The 23,585-nt window shown below is 47.7% G+C and overlaps 1 protein-coding gene across 1 annotated transcript in view; it reads left to right on the forward strand.

The window, feature by feature from the left end:
* The window catches only part of LOC144151535 (uncharacterized), a 37,872-nt gene that overhangs the window by 11,752 nt on the left and 2,535 nt on the right, over window positions 1–23,585 (forward strand). Inside the window, exons 5-7 of the mRNA XM_077682625.1 lie at window positions 7,138–7,240; window positions 9,029–9,202; window positions 10,295–10,458. Of these exons, the coding sequence (XP_077538751.1) occupies window positions 7,138–7,240; window positions 9,029–9,202; window positions 10,295–10,458 (441 nt within the window). The remainder of the gene's footprint in view (window positions 1–7,137; window positions 7,241–9,028; window positions 9,203–10,294; window positions 10,459–23,585) is intronic.

The raw sequence follows: 23,585 nt of genomic DNA on the forward strand, positions 1-23,585 counted from the left end.
TCATGTCTCCCGGTTTCTCTTTTATGACGTGTACAGACCGCTGGCGGACGGCCGCTTTGGTAACCCTTGAAAGCAAATGAGTTTGATAGACGCATGCTTCACTCGATCGAGCTAAAAAAACATTGTAAATCAGAGATCGTCTGAAGAAAATGACGTTGCAACGAGTGAAGTCTGCGCGATTCCGATAGCACAAGAGGAACACGGTCCCGACCCAACTGCCATGGCTTGTGCTACCGAGATAGGCAAATACGATAGGTTTTATTAGGTTAAATAAAGGCGATCCGGCTGCATTACTTGTAATAATAGCAATACGGGGCTTGTCTGCAAGACCGACGCGTGAGATGCAGGCGGTATCACTGCGTGGGCCTCTGAAATAGGACGAAAACCAGAAGCAGCAAGCCGTATGCATCTATGGCCTAGTTTGGCATGGTGCATTTTGCACGAAGGCGTCATCTGTTTACACGGCATAAGGAAGAGTAGGATGGATATTAGGAGTACCGATGTGAATACAAAGTCTGTGGGCAACTGCTTTGTTGAACACACGTGCAAACTCCACGAAGTCTTTTTGAAGCAGGAGTACAAGATGAAGTGATCTCTGTAATGAACTTGACGTCTTAAAAGTTCATAAAACAGAAACGCCAGCATGGCGGTTTTTCATGCGTTTTTTCCCTTTGTTACCCCTTCAGGCGGCTTTTGTTGTACTCGTTCTGTTGCGCCTTCAACAAAAAAAAAAAAGAAGTCCACGATAGGTAAAATGCTAGCTTCATGTTTCGGAGTTTGCTACTTTGAATCTCCACGCGGCGGCTGTTTTTTTTTTTTTTTTTTTGCTGTTGAACTTCGATCACCACTTTATTTTCTACTACCGTTGGCGTTTTTGAAAACTGAAAACGAATATTTCAGCAGAAGAAACACCACTGACTCATGCAGAATTGTCGAAAGACGTACAACAAAAGCGAGAAGCTCCTTCATGGAGCTTGTTTACTGAAATCGCCTGGGCATGGAGGTTCAGTTAGCCACACTGAGAGCAACCCAGCAGCGACGCGGTGGCGGGAGCCGTGTCTTCGCTCCATGTAGTTTGGTTCGACGAACATACGGCACCCTGCCGCGGAAGATTTTCCGCCGCGCGAACTTCGCCGTGAAAGTTCGCTCCATGTATACTGGCCTTTACGAGGCCCTCGTGACACTCCGCGGTCCTCCTCACACTTTCGTCAAACTCTCCTTCTCCGCGTTCCTCCTCGCTCTATCTTCGCTGTCGTCCCCGTACTCTCGCTTCCATCGAGGGACGATCGCGAGAAAAGCCGCACTACTACAGGAGCGGCCGCATAAGAGCTGCGCGCTAAAAAATAAGCAGAGGAGCAAAAAAGCTAAATGAGGGATCCTAAATTATTGCGAGCATCCTTGCGGGCAGGAAGTGTTTACGGTGGAGAAACCACCCACTCGAAGCTGCAGCAGAATGATTATGAATTCACTGTGAATTTATAGGGAAAAATTATAACAGGGGTCCGGCTTTGGGAATAAAATGGGCATCAGCCATCGAAATAGTGAACGCAATGCTTAAGATAAAGATATCAATATATCTGTGATAAGCGCATTTTTGAATAATTGATAAAATCCTGCCCATTTCGAAAGAAAAGAATGCGAGGCATTATTTGCGCGGTTCGAGCATTCACTAAAGAAAAAATTCTTGGGAAATAGGTGGACAGTGGCGTTACGTGCGCGGAACGTCGGTATCGCGTATTTCCTCGCACATCTCACCCTAAAGGGGACCGAACAGTTGCCAAACCGTTGGTCACGTGCGGGCAACCGGTGATCCACCACATAGAAGTGTTGCCCGCGGCAGCCTTTGGTTCAACAAACAAACGGGTTTGTTGAACAAACCCGCTACCAAACATGTTTGGCCAGAATACGTTGGAGAGACGGTGTAATGGATCTGAAGTACTGAATATCGACGTTTCATGCAGGCAAAACAATTTTCCCGCCATTCGCCATACACGCGACGGGTGGCTACATTTGCGGCGCTGCGAACCTTTGCCCACAGCTCCTTCGTCCAAGTGCACGAGGGCTGGCTACGAGGCGCTAGCGAGGGCTCACGGAACCCACTAGCTTCCTAAAGAATGGCGGAAGCAGATACAAATACGCCTTGTCTCACGAAACATGCATCCTGAGAACCATAAAGACCGACGAAGAGCCAAAGCCTTAAACAAATTGTACGCTGACAACACCACAGTCGGGTGCACTGACGCAGCCAACTACAGAAACAAGAGAGCCATGGTGGCGGTCGTGAATTGCGACAGCGAGCACACAGCGTTACTTCCCCACGCACCACAACGCGAGAGTCCCAAGAGCTGGCTATAGCTTTAGCGCAAACGCAGACAGATGCCTCCACTGTGGTGGAATCTGTCTCAAAGGGATTGCCGAGCTTTCGTGTTGGGTCTAGCGGCACCGGCGCAGCTCGCATACTGCAAAGGAAATCACCGAACCGGAAGGTCGAGATTGTCTGGACCCGGCCCACTCCTCCATGAAAGACAACGAGTTTGCCCATTTCATGGTCCGAGCACTCGCCGACCAGTCCACGGAAGGGGAGCCGGAGCCTACCCCTAGCGGCCTGCAATGAAATCACGGAACGGCACAAGCTATGAGGGAAGATTCCCAGTCCCGCACCCACAGCTGACAAAAACGCGGAAAACCGCTCTCAGGGTGCTTGGAACGAATACTTTTCCCACCCCATTCGAGTGAATCTACTATTTTCAGTACAGATCACTACCCAAATATTGTGGACATCCAGGCACATTCCCTCGCATCATCCGGGGGCGCAAGGACAATTCACACCTACTACTCCCATCCCTTCTCCTGTATACCCCTGAGCAGTGGGAGATGATGCTGTCTAGCTCGTACATTCCCGACCAGGTTCTTCTGGTGGATAGAGCCACGCTGGCGAAGGCGGCACATGGACTCCTGAGCTGAGGAGACACTCCCGCCGAACGCCACGTTCGATAAAAAGTTTTCCTTTTCCTCTTAACACTGCAGATCTCGCGCTGCCAGTCGAGAGCACAGGTGAGTGCCAGCACATCAGAGGTGAGGGTAGTGCGCGCAGTTTTCATTTTTACCGCTCAATGCCAGACGACTGCCTCAAGATTGTTTTACTTTAAAAAGCGTCACCTTTACAGACAGTAGTATTCTTTGGCTAATTAAGCGCCAACATTTTGGTCTGTCTGTCTGTCTGTCTGTCTGTCTGTCTGTCTGTCTGTCTGTCTGTTGATTAAGACTTCCAGCATAAAGTTGCAACAATTCGTCGAAAAGAAGTTTATCTAGGCAGAACCTTTCCAAACTAATAAAGCAGAAGGTTCTGTTCATGCGTGTCCCCATTGTTTACCGTAAAAGGATGCTCCCGGTAAGTATCGGTAAGTACCGACTTCTTTTTGTTAAGAACACAAGTTGGGTTGCGTTTCGCGATAGCAAGTTAAAACAGCCCGCTAAAATTGACGAGTGAATGCTCCAGCTTGTGCAAGGCAAAATCATGTAAACAAAAAGAACAGAGCTCCCCCTCGTGCTGTTCCACGCAGAACAGGAAACAAAATATAAAGAAACCCAACTTCCCAACCGAAGGCGCGCGAGCAGTGCGAAGGCGGGAAAATTGAGTTGCATTGAACGAGCCCAGATTGTACTCCCCGAGGATAAAGGCGGCATGCCCCAACACCTTCACCACCCACCTAGGATCCAACACAGTATCCTGTCGGCATCGGCGCACTCGGGGATAGCAGGGAACATGGAGGGAGAAAGGGTAACGGAAGGCTACAAACCGAGCACACGAAGGTTCTGACCTCGAAGAACCTACGCCAGTCCCCTCGGAATGCCCGGACACACTGGCATACTGGCGTATTACCGTGGTATCAGAAAAAGATACCCTCCGCCGTCTAAACGTTTGACGAGGGCAGAAGCCACCGACTGGGGACAGCTGCAGGCAGGCACGTTCCCAAACATGAACGGACCGGGCAAAATTTACCCCACTTAATATGAAAAGGTGTACCGATTGTTCAATTAAAGGCCCACCCTCTACCACACAACACGGCTATGTCAAAACACAAAGGATGTCCCTATAATCAAAAACCGTAATGCGGAGCGATGGGAGTCACTGCTGGCCAGCGACCGGTGTGTAGACCAGGGGCGGTATTCTCGAGTTTTGTCCCTTTTGCGTCCCTTTCAAAAGTGTCCCTTTGGCGAGCCCTGATTGGCTAAAAGCAAACAACCGGAAGTGACGCAACACAAGCGCGGCAAACCTACTGCCAACCTTCCTTCATGCTGCCAACGTCCACTGCTTAACCGGAAGTACGTCACGATGAAAGGGACGCAAAAGGGGCGTTTTCAAAAGGGACAGTTACGAGAATACCGCCCCAGATCTCTCTGGTTCAGCAGGCACGCAAGGCAGCGGAGGCCGTTGGAGCCCCGGACCAAGGGTGCCACCCCTGCTGAACCCTGTCGGGAGCACAAGACTCCGGTGGAGTGCTGGCCAACCACGCACGAGAAACCTATAAATCAACCTCTTCGCAGTGCAGTCCAGTCGACAGGAGCGTGAAGGGAGGAGAAGAACGCGAAGGGTGGGAGCGCAGAGCGGAAAAGGGAATAACTGGCAGACGACTACCGTCTTTAGACGACATTTTCAGTGAAGCAAGCGGATACCGGTCAATTTTTAAGACATAAAGCATTCTAAAGTTCTTGGACTACCGTTTCGACCTACACGGGCTGCGTGAGTGGGTGCATGCGTGACGTCGACCAGCGAGGTGGAAAACCTGCAACACCGATTCTCTGATTGCCTCAATGTCCAGCGATGTCAGTGACGCCCGTACGCTGAAATACCCCGAAGTAGCATTAATACATTCACAACTATCGAAAGTGAAGCTCACGTAAATTGTCTTTATTTTGGCTCGATAAAATATCGGCCCAAACAGCCCACACTAGCATGGAAAGGATGGCACAATAGGGAAGCCAAGAAGCCCATATTTGGTTGCCATTCTTGCCTGAAAATATGCTATGCTTGAATGAGAGCTGTAAATTACAAAATTATCCAGAAAACGGCCGAAACGTGAAATGGAGAGGGGTTGAGGGGAGTAGCATATTCCTGTCGCCATCTACGCAAAATAAAAAATCGTGGCCGAGAGATGATGACTACCTTTTAGTGTGCGTCATTTGCATCGCATTATTGACATATTTGCTAAATGAGCCTGCCCGCTAATGCACGCGCGCACATGCAAGATGCCCACGGTACATACATTAAATGCTGCCTGAAAAAAGCGTATAGCCATGGCAATCACCCGCAAGCGGATGACTCAATTCCCGTTAATTCTTCGGGTCATCGACTGCATTATGTGCGCACCCAAAGATACCTCGGGATAACTCTGGACAGGAACCTCTCGTGGGCCCCTGAGGCCCACAGACTACGTACTCTAGTTTCTGCAGTGTCGCATGCAAGTTATTGGGTACCTTGCCGGCAGTCGCTGGGGCAGTGACTGTCGATCGATGGTGCTGCTCTGCAAGGCTTATGTCGATGGCTTGCTACGTTACAGCCCACCTGTTTTACAGCGGCTGTCGACTTCAAGCAAAAAGCAGCTTGACGGAGCAAGAAATAATTGTCTGCGTGCCTGTCTTGATCTGCCTAAGGGCACTTCGTGCACTGGTACAGTTTGCTTGCTCTTGGATGTTCTCCGGCTGCAGGAAACAATTCGAATATACCTGAGGCATCGGTTGCACTAATAAACCAATTTCTTGGCCCGTAATGTACAGCGCAACGGAAATTCCAGCTTCACAGAAACGATAAACTCTATAAACATTTCTGTACCTCCTCACGCTCGACAAACCATGCCGTCTGATTTCCCTCCCTGGACTCTTTCACCCCTGTGCATAAAAATTAGCATACCTGGTCTAAACTCCAAGAAAACTCTGCCACAATTTTGCCTCCTACAACTCGTGCTTGCCCACATCAATGCCCGATATTCACATATGGCCCACATTTTTACTGACGGCTCAACTACGCCTCACGGTAGTTCTTACGGCGTTTCATTTCGTCAACCGGCAAAGTCTTGACTTATCGCCTCCAACGAACAACCTCATCCACGTCTGCCGAGCTCCATGCACTTAAACAAGTCCTGCGCTACATTCTTGGTCAGCCAACAGCAGAATGGGCTATATTCACGGACTCGAAAGCGGCGTTGCAAACCTTACGGCGTGCAAGCTGCTTCAGCCTTCACAAGCATGTATCCCGTGACGTCACGTACCTGCACCATCTCGCCTACGTCGCCGGTCACCGAGTGACCCTACAATGGATACCTGCACATTGCGGCATTCTCGGCAACGAGAAAGCGGATGAGGCGGCTCGCAGAGGCCTACACCTGCGAAATGTAAGAAAGATGTTTTTCACAAAGCCCGAGGCCGCAGCGCTAGCGAAGGAGCTTGCCTTAGAGGAACGAAACCGGCTTTGGTCTTGTCCTGAAACTCGGCACCCTTTCCTGCACCATATAGACCCTGGACTCAGAATGAGGCTACTAGAGAGGATTCCACGTAAGCTGGAAACTCTTTACCACTGGTTGCGTCTCAACGCAGCGCTCACGAACTCTTACCGCATCGGTCTAACTGCAAATCCCTATTGCGATAATTGTGGATTGCCTGAAACAGTCGAGCACGTCCTTCTAGAGTGTCCGGCATACATCCAAGAAAGAAATCACCTCACAGAAAAGGTTGAGTGCCTCAACAACGCATCTATATCTTTGAAAGGTCTCCTCGGACCCTGGCCCTCTCCATCGTCCCAGAGAAAAGTGTTGGTTGCCTTATATGACTATTTACATGGAATTGACGTCGCAGAGACAATTTAGAACTTTACCTGTGAGATTGTGGGGACTTTTACCTCACCACGCAAAGCTTCGTGTTCACTTTTTCTTTTAACCTCTTCCCCCCCCCCCCCCCCCCCCCGCGCCGACGCTACCGCGCCGACGCTACACAGGGCGATGAGGCGCGCCATAGTGGAGGGTTTCGGATTAATTTTGATCACCTGGGGTTCTTTAATCTGCGCCCAAATCTCGAACACACGGGCGCAAATACAACTGCTTATCGATTCATCATTTCTTGTGGCCGCTTTCTTCTCCGCAGTTCCACGTCCAGAATTCTAGGACGCATCCGCGAATGGGATACCTCATGGACTACCTGGGCGGCAAATACCTCCAGTTCCTTACCGTTTACTTCATTCCACCAGGTAAGCTGAATCAAGTGATGCTAGCGTCGTGTGTGAGCACCGTGTACAGAATCCCAAATGACTCTTGAGTTCCGAAGGCTAAACCTTGAATAGAGTCTCAGATTGAGTGATTTAGTATTTTGGGAAAGATATTTGCAGAAATATTGCTGCAGTTTTCAGCGCAGCCTTCGGACCCAGTATCGCGCTTTCTTGTGTAGAAGCACGTGGCGTTTTAGCGGTTGGTTGGTATATAGGCTGGATAAGGCCGTGCTAGCCTTGCGAAATCCCCACAGAGATGGCCCGCACAAGTGTGGCTTTTTTCTTTTCTGAATCAGCAAAGTCTAGCCTAGAAAATATTAACATTCTTGCGTCTAAACCAGCGATAAAAAAGCTAGCCTTAATTCTGTTGCACTTTGCAAACGGGAAATTGCGCATCTGGCCGCTTAAAAGTACGTTTGTTCTGGGTACTGGTTTTTATCCTCCGATTCTGCTTTTGTCGGAAAGCTTAATTCCCTTATTTTGGTTACTTTCTTGATTACTTACTTTCCCTGTCTTGGTTACTATTCGTCTGTTGTCAATTCCAATAAACCGTCACCATTCCATAGCCAGCAGTCCCCATAGTCACCATAGCCCGCAGTCGTCTGTGTATCTTTTCTGTATTCCCTGTTTCCGTGCTATTTTCGGTGCCAGAAAAAAACAACGACGTGTCTGTCGTAGAGAATTTCAACCGATCTTTTTAGTATGTTTGTTTCTTTTTTTGTTGATTGCATAACAGTGTAGGAAAGGCGCCAGGTGTGCGTAACCAAACTAAAAAAATGAAAAATGTTTCAGCGAGTTCAAGCATGGTTGCAGCATGCGCCGTGCCTAAGTTACCCTTCATACCGTCACTCTGTCGCGCGCGTGAACCACTTGCAAGCTGGCATGCCTACAGGCCGGTGCCGTGTAGGTCGGTGGGCGTGTGCGGCCGCACTTCTGCCAGCCAGCAGTACACGCTCGTATTGACGGTTGCCGCCATAAACGACGTCAGTCAGAGTGACCAGGTCAAGTGTTCACGACCTGCCTTGGGAGGTCAATACTGAGTTGTGTGTTAGTGTATCTCTACAGCATCTGCTGTGGGATGATCACGCTACCGGAAAAATATCTGATGCTCATTTGTTTCGGATGCCGCGTGGATGAGCTCGTTTTAGTAAAAAAACACTTTATTTTATAGTGAGTGATTGTAACGACTTTTCTCAGTTCAGTATTTTGCTACGTTGCACGCTTTAAACACAAGTTTGCCCCTTAATTTATGAAGGCGGCAAAGTTCGTGCGTATTTCAGCGATTCTTAGCTGTTGTAGGTAACAATGAGAGATCGCCATCGTTGCAGTGCTGAGACTCATTTCCAGGCCTTTTGCTTACGCAATAATTTTCATTTTGATGTGCGTATGAGAGAGAGAAGGCAAGCGTAGCAGGGGGTGGCAGGAAGTTACGATGAGATGAGATGGGGCAGATGAGATCCATAAGTTTCCGGGGATAAATAAGTCGCAATTAGCAGAGGACCGGGATAATTGGAGATTAATGGGAGAGGCCTTTGCCCTGCAGTGGGCGTAGATAGGCTGGTGATGGTGATGATAGATAGATAGATAGATAGATAGATAGATAGATAGATAGATAGATAGAGAGAGAGAGAGAGAGAGAGAGAGAGAGAGAGAGAGAGAGAGAGAGAGAGAGAGAGAGAGAGAGAGAGAGAGAGAGAGAGAGAGAGAGAGAGAGAGAGAGAGAGAGAGAGAGAGATCACCACTTGGGACACGTTCGGGGGTCTCGCACAGAGCTCATCTGCACTCGCGGACGGAGCCTGCGAGAGCTTGAAGAAGAGGGCATCGGCTCGAACGTGTACCTGCAGCGCAAGGAAGAGGCCCTGAGCTGCCTGGTGACGGCTCCCCGCTACGACGACGACCTCAGGAACAGCCTCTGGGTGCGCGAGGCCTGCTACCCCGGAATGGGTGCGTCGTGCGGTGATGAGGGTTTGCTATGGGCTGGAGGGCAGGGTGTGCGTTCTTCGCTTACAGTGGTTGCGTGGTTGGCCTGAAAAAAATGATAGTCAACATGCGTCAATTATCACTACAGGGATTCCTTTTCGTAGATGTCTATACATACTGAGGGATTTGTTGAACCAGTGCGCAAATGCACAGGTTGTGTCTGCATAACTACCCGAACAAACAGGCTGCTGTAAACGCAACCATTTACAACAAAATAAAAATAAATTAAATTTTTATTAACTTAGCAGCGCATGAGTCGACAAATTAAACTATAGTAACCTGAAAATTTGTGTGAGTTGGTGTTGCGTGTTGAAGCACAGCGTGAGCGAGAAGACACGGACGACAGCAAGAGGACAGACGGAGCCCTGACTTACAAACGAATTTTATTTATCCCGGAAATGCCCAATTTAAACGCAACCAAAGAAAACAAAACATGAAAAAGAGAAACTAAACCCTCCAACTTACCGTTATCGTCACGTGCCTAATTAAGATTATCGAACTCCTCCTTAGTGAGTGCCGTTGAAGCTGCACTGATACAATGTTCCCCCAAGCGTTCAATCTCGGCTGCCTCGATAATTTCCCGAGTAAGCGCGTTTTTATCAATAACACGGCAACTTTCAAACTGCGGTTCACAGCCACATGCGCCGCAGTGGGTGGCAAAATGACCACCCGCTTTGTTTTCAACGTTATTGTGATGCGATCATTCAGACATCTTCCGGTTTGACGGACATACCTCTTTCAACAATCTTAGGGCAGCTTTCTATGCAATCCACGAAGGGCTTTAGGTGCTTTATCTGACAGAAATATTTATCTTTCCCCCACACTGTGGTTCATGCTGCGGAGGGCCGACAGCTTCGTTGGGGCAGAAAAGCAAGCCCGCTCTGCCAGTTGTGCTCCCTAAGTCATGCAAAACGCAATGTAGGTACTGGATAACAGCCAGTTTTCTTTTTGGCCTTTGTTGTCCGGCCCGTTACACATAACGTTAGAAATCTTATGCTATATTGGATGCCTCAATGTTGTCGCGGCATTTTCTTTGGGCGGCACACGGCCACGCAGGGCGCCACTATTTCTGGAACATCACGGAGGACATGCCGTGCGAGCAGCTGTTCCCCGTGTACGTGACCTTCTACCGCGGGGAGATCGTCTCCTTCGGCTTCCTTCACTCACTGGCCCCGCCTTCCTCCGGGCGCTTCGAGAGGGTGATCAAGGAAAACATTGGCGTAAGCCCTGCTTATAAGTCTCGCGGTTTGCATCATGACAGTGTTTGCGATAAGCGTTTTGAGTGTTTTGCAACGTCGCCTCGCATAGATAGTACGAAGGCAAAACCATGCCTTGTGTTTAACATTATGTTTAGGCGTTATTCCATCAAACACGACAGTGATAAAAGCCATTAGTTGTAGTACAGTGGGCAGCAACCTTTGTCGTGGAATGTCGCTCAGAACGGACACAGAAAGCCGCGCAGAACAAACATAGAAATTTTCTACAAAGTTATCATTGCAAGTTACTGTTCAACCTCGGCATTTACCGAGTTGAATCTTCACGCGGTGTGCTCTTTCTCCTTCTACGTCATTGTTCCTTAACGCAACCTTGTGTTTCTAAAATTCGCACGCAACACGCGAAAAAGCTCTGTATGTTCTTTCTAAAGAAGTGGAAGCTGTAGTGACCACAGAAAGCTAGTATTGCTGGATAAAAAATTACCCGCGAGATTTTATTTATTTATTTATTTATTTATTTATTTATTTATTTATTTATTTATTTATTTATTTATTTATTTATTTATTTATTTATTTATTTATTTATTTATTTATTTATTTATTTATTTATTTATTTATTTATTTAAGTACTCCTAAATGATATCGGTAGGACGGTATTACATAGGGGGGAGCATTCGCATACACCAAACATAACATAAATGGGGGCTAACAAAATCACAAATTACAAACGTAGAAAAAAAAGCAATAGGAACGTTTCAAACACCTAACTTCAAAACACGCAACTATAAGGCAAGAACATGACAACAAAAAAGATAAAAAGGTCAATATACGCAAGCAAGGACAGAATTAGGTCGCTCCATTCCTTAGAAAGCATTGACATTTTGTTATGTTAGCTTCTGTGGCAATGTGCTGTGGTAGGGTATTCCATTCTAGTATTGTGCGTGGAATGAAGAAAGGTGCGAACGTAAACGAATGGCAAGTGCTAGCGCTTAACTTTATAAGAATGATCCCGCAGTGGAAATGTAACAGTGGGTGAGTGAAAGAATTCGTCGCGAAGGCGCTCATGGTGATACAATTTATGAAAATGTGTTAGGCGAGCATGTCGGAGGCGTAGTGACAATAAAACCAACTCGGCCCGATTTTTCAGCGCTGTGACGCTTGCGTAGGATGAATAATCAGAAAAATAAAACGAACAGCACAATTTTGCAAGTATTCCATATCACGTACAATGATTCTTGACTTGGATCTACATTCAATTTTAGGGCGAATGCGAGTGAGGTATGCAAGTTTCCTAATGTGTGATAGTGCCTGCTTTAGGTTATGTTTTATTACGCCTAGTGTACGATTGTCAGATGCGAGCGTCTGATTAGTATGGTTATGCGACGTTAAATTTGATTTAAATTGCACTCCAAGGCTCTTGAAGTAAGAACTAGTTTGACTGTATTGTTGTTTGGCAAATATTTAGTAAAAATTCTAGTTGAGGAACGGGTGAATAAGATGCCCCTTGTTTTAGAAAGGTTAAGAGTCATTAGCGAATCAAAGCACCATGTATTTACTGTGTCAATACCAGTCTGAAGATCCTGGCAGTCAGTGGCATTTGAAATGTTACGATATATTACGAAATCATCAGCAAAGAGCCTTACTCTAGATGTTAGGCCGTTAGGTAAGTCGTTAATATAAACTAGAAAGAGCAAAGGGCCAAGCCCACTGCCCTGGGGCACCCCAGATGCTACCTGTAGGAAAGACGAATTTGAGCTGTTAACGGATGTAAACTGCAGGCTCAGGAGGATAGGAAATCTGTTATCCATGCAAGAACGTTAGTATGAATATTAATACGTCTTAGTTTCAGTAGCAGTCGGTTGTGAGAAACACGGTCGAAAGCTTTAGAAAAATACAGAAAAATAGCGTCAACATCATTAGTAGCGTCAAGGGATGAGTGTAAGTCATGGGTAAAACCGGCGAGCTGTGTGCCACATGAGTAACCACTACGAAAAACGCGCTGATATTTGTAAATAATTTTGTGTTTTGCAAGGTAATGGATGCTGTGGGAGTGCATGATGTGTACTAATTGTTTACAGATCGTATTAGTTAATGAGATGGGCCGATAGTTTAACCGTGATGTGCGATCGCCTGATGTGAGATACGTGGCAACTTTAGTAATACGCCAGTCATCAGAAATAGAACCTTGAGATAATGACTGTGAAAAAAGTGCGGTTAAAACTACAGACATGCTGCAAGATATATTTTTGAGTAGCTTGTTGTTGAACCTCAAGTTATCGGATGCTGAGGAAACCTTTAATTTGTTTAATAGCGAGTAAATGCTGGCTTCTTCAATTATTATTTCTGGCATAGGAATATAAGACTACAGGAATATAGGAATATAGGACTACATGATAGGACTACAGGACTATGTAGCAATATGACAATAGGACTATAGGACTACATAATCCCCTTAATAACACTTAATAACAAAGTGAAGTATTTCAAATAAAGGGAATGCTGTGTTCTGCAGGAGGCAAGAGATCTGAGGTAGCCTTTGGCAGCGCCGGCTCCAATTTCATAGCTTAGGTTACGTCATTCAGAGGGGTGTTCTCTAATTTTTATTTTTTTCAAACACATTTTTGGACCAGAAAACCTCTCCGTAATTTTAGTGTGCCTCATCAAGCGAAATTCCCATCTCTTGCGAGCCTCGTGTATACATGTCTTCGTGGCGATGCAACACCTGGTCGACATAAGCATCCCCCGAAACGTTGCAAATTCCAAGTAGACCGTGCGGCATGTTCCTGAGGCAAAAATCAAAGCCACCCTTGCCGTTGGCGATGTGGACGGGATGGTCGCCGCAACTTTATGCTATGCCTAATTTAAGGCACGTTCCCACTTGCGAATCGCAGACGTCGCGAAATGTTTGCGACGTCGCAAAGCGACGAACCAGTCTTCGCTTCTCGTTGCTTTTCCATGGTGCATCCGATCGCTGTTAGACCGCATTACCCATCGCAAGACGGACTCGCAAACCAGTTAGCCAATCGCGGCCACAGAGGCCGGTGACGGAACCGGAAACGAATTGTTTGTTCGCCGGAAACGAATTGTTTGTCGCTTGCCACCGGCCGCCGGCAAGCTACTTACGTGCAGTGCACTTCGGTTGTTTGGTCAGAGAGTTCAGCCTTTTCAGCGTACGCATACACAAAACAGCACGCAGCTACGTGTTTGAATTGAAAAAGAATTAATCTTACTAGATAGCTAGACAGATAGCGGGGCGGTAGGCTGACTTGCAGCTTTTTCGGAGCACGGGAGCTCAAAGGCGCCAGAATTTTTGAGCCTTGGAAAAGAAGCGACCTTTGCGGATCGCGATGCGACTGTTGTGGGGTGAAAGTAAACGTGTGCATTTCTGCCTCGAATAACCCACATTACGTTCTGTTTCAGGTCAGTGTCACGTGTTTTACATGAATTTTTACATGTTCTTTTCGCACTAGGGCAATGTATTTTTATTTTTGAGTGGATCTGTTTGTTAAAAGCACGAAGAAAGCTGTACACAACGGGAAACAACCCCGCTGCACGGAGTCGCAATAGCGCTGCTGGTCGCAAGTGTTACCGCCTCATCGCGCGAAACGCGGCGCCTACCATCGCCCGATGTGCGCGAGTCGCAAGTGGGCACTTCAAGAGATCTGGAAGCTTGAGACGCTTTGTTACTGGCGGCAATTTAAACTCGCCGCACCCACAACGGGGATCAAGGATTGATACGTTGCACGGCTCAAATCTTGATCGCGCAATGGAGGACAGTCATATCAGGCTTCTTAATCACACCGGTCGGGTCACACGAGTCAGTCAGCATGTCGTCCACGGGGACACCACGACGGACCTTGGATGAATAAGCCCAAATTGAGCTTTTAGGATGTGGGCACCAATATGTTGGGGGCGACCATTTTCACATCTTTCTTCCGCCTCGTGGTCAAGTATAATGCAAGAGCCCTTCACTGAAGCAGTTTTCGCACCTGCCTAAAGAAAATGCTAGTCCCTGCATCAGAAGGCTATTCCGATGCCACCGGCCTGGATCAACTTTTATGCAATATACGCAATGCCAAACGGCTGGCCGGTCGACCATTTTCTTCCTTTATGAACTCGGCGATTCAATGTTGCCGAGTATACTGCGGCGCCAGAAATTTTTCTCGTCAACATACGACGTCAACTCTTCGAGACACCACGCTTGTACAGAAAAGAGACGAGAAATGCCTAAGCTGCTACACCGCCTCGATAGTATATAATCGCTGAGGCGCGTGGTTAAACACGGAGCGGAGATGTAACGGGAATTTCGTTCGTGTTTTAATGGAAAAACCAGCGGGTCACAAATATAGCAGCTTCTTCTCAGCTTGTAAGGTGAATCGAAGAAACGCAACGTTGCTCAAGCAGTGGCCGCGCGCATGCCGATATCCGAAGCTTAGTTGCATTTGCAGGTAGGCCACCCGTTCTTTTTTGAACCCGTCACTTTCCCTGAACCTGCCATTAACTCTCTGGAACGAAAATCGAACAAGCAGATGCCCCGAGGATCACCTCCTTCTGAATCAGACGGACAGAGATCAGCCGTTCTGTATGAACAAACTCCACGCAGACCTGACGAGGGTGAATTCTCGCAGCGCCCCAGGGTTGTATTAAATCACGTTATCAAAAAAAGTGCCAGTTCTTACCTACGCCTTTTCCCAGACAAGATCAACGTGGCTTGGACGACTGGAAACTTTACAAGGTCCTGACGTAATTGTCTCCACATATACATTCCTAAGCCGGGAAAACCACCGAACGAGCTTGCCAATTTCAGGAAAGTATCCCTTATGAGGAGAGGAAATTATTCCTTATTATCATTTATCTGATGAGATCGAAGGTGGGCGGGGTACTTACCCCATGACTCCGTTGGTTCTACCCGCTGTTACGAATCAGCCCGTCGCAGTGCTTTGTGCAACACTCCTCGGCTGTGTGGCGAAGCCTCCACTACGTGCGCCCTTCGAGCAGACCTCTCTGTCCGTGACTCACGCTTGCAGCCGATGGATCCAAACAAGCTGCTACATGTCTGGATCGCTATATAGCGCCTCGCTTTCGGCGTGATTCAAACTTCGATGGCGGCCGACGCAACACGCAGACTTTCCCGAAGGATGCGGAAGCTGTGGTGGAGACCTGCTCTCACCCCTATTTCGGACTCAGCGTGCGCTGCTGCTACCGACCGCTCACGAGCTCTGGAAAGAGTGTTGTGTGTGTGTGTACCATTCGTGTCGTGTGCACAATCTAGAGGGAACGCTTGTTTGACCGTTAGCGCTTTGGGTATAAATAAGACCCCTCAAGCGCTGTAGTCATTCCTGTTTGAGCAGTGAATCAATGCTAACACTCTGCTCGAGTCCCGTGCTGTAACCTCGCCCGTCGGGGTATTGCTCTTGTCTGGATTCAACAAGTTAAGTTTGCCTTCGGCTTCTGGTCTTCTTCGAGGCAGCAACATTGGCTGGCCGCTCCCTTCACCACGCTACCACACGCATGCCGGAGGCGACGGAGCTCGTCTCGGGTACGCCTCCCCGTATGCAGCAACGGGGTGTCAGCGGTGGGATGACAACGTCGCAACACCGCCGGGGTTTCGCCCTTTCGGTCACAGCCTATTCGGGTAGGAGCTGGCAAGTTCACTCTCCCACTTCTCGTAGGTAGGACTGGGAATTGGATTCAAGTCTAGGTTATTCTGGCGCTCCCAGACCATCTGTGATAGAGAGTAGCGCCGCATTATCTGCACATGGGGGTACAGAGTGTGTGATAGGTGGCGTGGAGTTTCATGGGGTCCTCAGGAGCAACACATTCACGCTGGTTGAACGCATAGCTCTGAGGGGCTCATCTGGGAGCTTGAAAAAAAAACGGCACATTCCACCCGCACCAAATCAGTTTTATCCAGAGGTTCAGCATGCAGGATATTCTCCTTACGCTGCATCCCCAGGTCCTCAATGCGTACTCAACAGTACAGAAACCAACAGTACAGAAACCAACGCCCCCCCACCCCTACTAGTGTCTACCCTGAACTGGCGAAAAGCCTTCTGTCGACAAAAAAATATCGGAAAGGGAGAGCAAAGTGCCACAATGCATGTTTGGGCCAGGGCCTTTTGCGTCAACGTGCTCTTCACAATACCGCACACGTCAACATGACGCACTCTGAGTTGGTGGCTCATCCGTAGGCCTTTCAGCGGATCGACGGACTTCCGTACCAAGGGACCTGGCAGAGAAGCCACCCAGCTTCTCAGCTCACGCTGGCTTCTCATCTGCAGATGATTTAGCGGAGCCGCGTCCTGGTACATGGGAGACCTTGGTAACTTGCTCGCAACTATTGAGGATATTTCCACTCTCACCTTAACATAACGATGACAATATCTTGGGTACCTGCCCACACGGACATTCCCGAGGCGCGAGCTGCGGTTAGGGAAACAACTGTGCTGAACGCAATTAACAGATCTACCGGCAACAATGCCAGACCGCCCGATTTTGAAACCAGGAGAAATGTATTTATTTATTCATTCAAAATAATCCTAAACGCGCTCACTGGGGGGTATTAAGAAGTGGGAGGAGACATTGAGAAAATAAATCAACGCAGGCAAAGCTAACAACAGGTCATAAACAAAGGCAGTAAATACCATTACTGCAAGGCAAAAACAAAGGTACGGAAAAAAACAACAGAAAACCGAAAAGGGAAGTTACAATAGTATGTTGGGGCGTAGTAGCTGTTGAAACTTGATTGGATCCATCACAGTTGCAATATTGTAACGTGGTGGAGGAAGTGATGAGGCGAGCCATGGCTAAGTGTCATGAACGACCTATTTACACACCGTCTATGTGCAAGGTGGCCATGGGTGAGGCCAAGCCAGGCAATATGCCCCACGCAGCTTCGTCGTCGTCGCCGATGCTCGTGCGTGACGCTACACGCCGCTGTCGTCTTACTCGTCTTTGGTGGCGTAACATCAACCTCTCCTTGAAGACGACCGTCCCGGTCGACGCCACAGTAGCGTAATGAGTGCGGTGAAGATGAACGATGTGATGAGAATATACAGGGAAGAAGCTCTTTCCACCACGGATGTAAGATATGGGTTTGGCGAACTCCGGCCCGCAGCAGCGACGTCAGCAAAGGAATGACGAACCGGTGAGGGCTTGCAACCACGTTGGACCACCGGGCTGGGGACAGGGCGTCGTTGGCAGGTGACATGTCGTCGGTTCTTCGCGGCTCTGTATCGGCTCTTTACGGGCTGGGGGCATGGGGCGGGGGGCGTCGTCGTGCTCTTGTAGCGGCGGGGCTGGGGCTGCCCCACGCGGTTCACGCAACCTCGATGATTACGGCGATTCCGATGAGGTGCGAAGCTGAGGTCAGGACGGGGATGTACCCAGCACGCTCCACCAGAATGGACGACCAATCAAGTGCTGTCCCTAGAGCCTTCAAATGTATTGTGCACGCGCTCACTCTTCGGGACAATGTCCTCTACAAGAAGAACTTTGCGGCTGGTGGCCGCTCATGGCTCCTGGTCGTGCCGGACAATCAACGCACGGAGATTGTTGAGAGTTGTCACGATGATCCGACTTCAAGACATCTTGGTCACACCCGTACGCTAGCGCGACTAAGGGAAAAGTATTAGTGGCCTCATCTTCCCAAAGCTGTACGTCATTACACCAGAACATGCTGAGAATGCCAGCGACGAAAGAGGCCCCCAATACGCCCTGCCGGACTTCTTCAACCTATTGAACCGCCAAAGGCCTCGTTCCAGCAAGTCGGAATGGACTTGTGTCAGATTCGAGTGACTCAGTGTGTCAGGTTCGAGCTCATTTTCCTTTGTCGAACGCACGTAATCGCTGGATAGTTGTGGCAACGGATTATCTGACCAGATACGCCGAAAACAAAGACCTTCCAATCTCAACCACATCGTAAGTAGATGCTTTCTTCATCCAGCACATTGTTTTATTTTATTTATTTTATTTATTTATTTACAATACTGCTAGCCCTTGCGGGCTGTGGCAGGGGTGGGAGGTGAACAAGTGAACAATACACACTATTAGGCAAAAAACAAGTCCAGCCGTCGTTGAAAGTCCTGTGAGGATCTACATCCTGTAAACACCTCGGGAGGAAGCGCATTCCAGTCAACAATAGATCGCACTAGAGACGAAAACTTAAATACATCCACCCGCGGTACATACGCCTGCACAACAAATGAGTGATTGGTACGAGCCGGCACTCTTCCGGGGGGGCGCAGGTATATTCCGGGATCCAGTTTGTAGTTTTTATGATACAAGTAATAAATAAATTTTAAACGAGCTATTTTCCTACGTGTAGCTAATGTTTGAAGCTCAGCCCTAGCAAGCAAAAGTGATACAGACTGTGTTCTCCTGTAATTTGAGTAAATAAACCTCGCTGCCAATCTTTGGACTCGTTCAAGTTTGTTAATTTCAGTCTTAGTATGCGGATCCCAGATGATAGCTGCGTACTCCAGCGTTGGTCTAACAGTCGTCTTATAGGCCAACAATTTAACAGAGGGTGTTGCATTTCTCAGTTTCCTTCTCAGAAATCCCAGCTTTCGCTTCGCCAGTCCTGTAATGCGGTCAATATGCTTGTCCCACTTTAAATTGCTGGATAGAGTAACGCCTAAGTATTTAAACTCAGTAGAACTCTTAATTTCTCTATTGCTTATTGTGTATTTATAGTTTAGGGGGGATTTTTTATTTGAAATTGTCAGGCAAACAGTTTTATCGAAATTAATTTTCATGTCCCATTTTTCACACCAGTTATCAATACATCGAAGAGCATCATTGAGGAGCATTTGATCAGAAACACTTTTCACATGACAAAGCAAGAGGCAATCATCTGCATATAACCTTACATCAACAAAAGGAGGAACAACCGTTGCAATGTCATTCACATAAATTAAAAAGAGTAAAGGTCCTAACACAGAGCCTTGTGGAACGCCTGAGGATACGCCTGAGGATACGACATGGTGCACCACAGGTCCTCATCACCGACCGCGGTTCCGCGTTTACAGCTCAACTAACGCAAAACATTCTGCGCCTAAGTCACACCAGTAATCACAGAACTACCGCATACCACCCACGAACTAATGGACTGGCAGAGCGCCTGAAGAAGACTATTACAGACATGATGGCGATGTACGTCGACGTGGAGCATCGAGCATGGGACGAGCTTTTCCCTTTTGTAACCTTCGCGTACAATACTGCCGTCCAGAAGACAACAGGGTTTTCTCCGTTTCACCTCGTTCACGGCCGGCAAGTAACCACTATGCTGGATGCCATGTTGCCCCTCCTGCCCAATGATGATGCCAACGAGGACACTCGACTAGTCTCTCAGCGCGCAGAGTAGGCCTGGGAATTAGCCAGAATCCAAATTTCCAGCCAACAGTCAGTCGACACTGCCCACTACAATCTTCGTAGACGTAGCGTACACTTTAGTCCAGGAGATATGGTGTGGGTCTGGACACCCGTTCGACGCCGTGGGCTCAGTGGAAAGCTCCTTAAGCGCTATTTCGGGCCGCATACAATACTGCGCCGTATCAGCGACGTCAACTACGAGGTACTACCGGACACAGTGCGTTCTTCATCCCGACGAACTTTACGTCCGGACGTTGTACATGTTGTGCGCCTCAAACCATACTTTGTTCGCTAGGATTGCAGCCGTCACTTCCAGAATAGCGCATTCCAGTTGACGCATCCAGCCGCATCGGGACGATGCGTTCTTGAAGAGGGGTTAATGCCGCATTCATTAGTATTCATTGACACGGCGAACGGTCAACCGCCACATTCAACTTTTATTAAGTTCAGCCTTGTCATCATCATGAGTACACCATCGGAATCATCACCGACTGACGGCCAGAGGAAGACGACGTTGTTCGCTCTCGACAAGCGCGCGGCCGCTGTTTTAGGACCCAATGAGTTCGTGGCAATAAAGCCAATTCCTTCAACCTTAAACCTCGAAGATCCATCGTCCTATCAGTGGCAATATGAGATGGCAGGGCATTCAAATGAACAATTGTGCGAAGTATGAACGATTTTGAATAGCTACAAGTGCGCCGTTTACACGCGTCACGTTTATGGCACGGTGACGTCGGGACAAATGGCCGGTGATGAAGAGATGAAATTAGCGTCAAGTGAAAGTGATGGTACAGTTTATGAAACAATGATAAACGTCATAGTATACGCCGATGTAATAGGATTTGTAATGATGCGAACGTTTAAGAGATGTGACCCTGGTATGGCGCGAATAATCTGAAAAGATGAAACCAACGGCACGATTTTGAAGAGATTCAACTTGGTCAAATAGATAACTTTTGATTGATTGTAGGTTTTAACGCGCCGACGCAACACAGGCGATGAGGCACGCCGTACTGGAGGGCTCCGGATTAATTTTGACCACCCGGGGATCTTTAACGTGCGCCGAAATGTGGTACACACGGACGTTTTTGCTTTTCGTCTCCATTAGAAAAGCGGCAACTAGATAACCTTTGTTAGGGTCCTACATGGCAGATGCGGATTAAATTTTAGGTCTGATAACTGGGTGGTACTCAAGTTTGCGCATGTGTAATGGAGTATGTTTCAGTCTGTGCTTTAAAAAACAATGAGCTGTTGGCAGCTGCAATAATTATGTTGATATACAATACAATACAATACAATACAATACAATACAATACAATGCAATTTTATTTTCCAGAACCTATACAGAACTGGATGGTCTCCTGGGCTAAAAGCTACGCGTCGAGCTTGACAGGGCCCAGGAGGCCGCTTTAAGGCAGGTCGATACAACTAAGAACTGTTCCCTTGACACACACACACACACACACACACACACACACACACACACACACACACACACACACACACACACACACACACACACACACACACACACACACACACACACACACACACACACACACACACACACACACACACACACACACACACACACACACACACACACACACACACACACACACACACACACACACACACACACACACACACACACACACACACACACACACACACACACACACACACACACACACACACACACACACACACACACACACACACACACACACACACACACACACACACACACACACACACACACACACACACACACACACACACACACACACACACACACACACACACACACACACACACACACACACACACACACACACACACACACACACACACACACACACACACACACACACACACACACACACACACACACACACACACACACACACACACACACACACACACACACACACACACACACACACACACACACACACACACACACACACACACACACACACACACACACACACACACACACACACACACACACACACACACACACACACACACACACACACACACACACACACACACACACACACACACACACACACACACACACACACACACACACACACACACACACACACACACACACACACACACACACACACACACACACACACACACACACACACACACACACACACACACACACACACACACACACACACACACACACACACACACACACACACACACACACACACACACACACACACACACACACACACACACACACACACACACACACACACACACACACACACACACACACACACACACACACACACACACACACACACACACACACACACACACACACACACACACACACACACACACACACACACACACACACACACACACACACACACACACACACACACACACACACACACACACACACACACACACACACACACACACACACACACACACACACACACACACACACACACACACACACACACACACACACACACACACACACACACACACACACACACACACACACACACACACACACACACACACACACACACACACACACACACACACACACACACACACACACACACACACACACACACACACACACACACACACACACACACACACACACACACACACACACACACACACACACACACACACACACACACACACACACACACACACACACACACACACACACACACACACACACACACACACACACACACACACACACACACACACACACACACACACACACACACACACACACACACACACACACACACACACACACACACACACACACACACACACACACACACACACACACACACACACACACACACACACACACACACACACACACACACACACACACACACACACACACACACACACACACACACACACACACACACACACACACACACACACACACACACACACACACACACACACACACACACACACACACACACACACACACACACACACACACACACACACACACACACACATTTTTATACAGTTCCTATAAATGTCTACAGGTGCATACAATATACATACAGGTAATATATACATATAATATAAAGGTAAAATAAAATATAAAATATATACATAAAATGTACATACAGGTACAATTGGAGGTACAGACATTTCCGAACGAACTAGACAAATGTTCCGGTATATAGATATAGCCAAAAATACATCCGCATTACTGGGTGTTGCTTTTCCAAATAGAACATGTATAAAACAAGTATAAAACAAGAACTCCTAAATACACTATCAAACGTGCGAACAAGCAAAATTTTCAAGGTTTCAAAAAGGAAACAAGCGATCACTTCAATTTTGCGCAAAAAATGAGCCCAATTCTTTCCGACTTTTGCAACAAGCATTGTGAGAGAATTCATTCAGTGTAATAGGTAGGTTATATTTCAGTGTCTGGTATTTATAGAATGTACGAAAGTGAGGGATGGCCCAAGTGTCTGCATTTCGTGTGTTTATATTAGCAGTCCGTCGTTGTAGTTTGGCTGCAGATGATAAGTAGTTTGCAGTGTAGGCCGTGGAGAAGCAGAACATTTGAAGTAGACGAAATCGGTAAATACTATTTATAGGAACAATATTAAAATGTTCAAATAAGCCTTTAGTAGTGGTCAATGGCTCAATATTTGCTATAAGGCGAACCATGTTTTTCTGAAGAATCAAAAGTCTACCTAAGTTGGTTTTAGATGTGGTTC

Source organism: Haemaphysalis longicornis, unplaced genomic scaffold, assembly GCF_048455015.1.
Source record: "Haemaphysalis longicornis isolate Haplotype H1 unplaced genomic scaffold, Haemaphysalis longicornis Haplotype H1 scaffold_9, whole genome shotgun sequence".
Taxonomy (NCBI): domain Eukaryota; kingdom Metazoa; phylum Arthropoda; class Arachnida; order Ixodida; family Ixodidae; genus Haemaphysalis; species Haemaphysalis longicornis.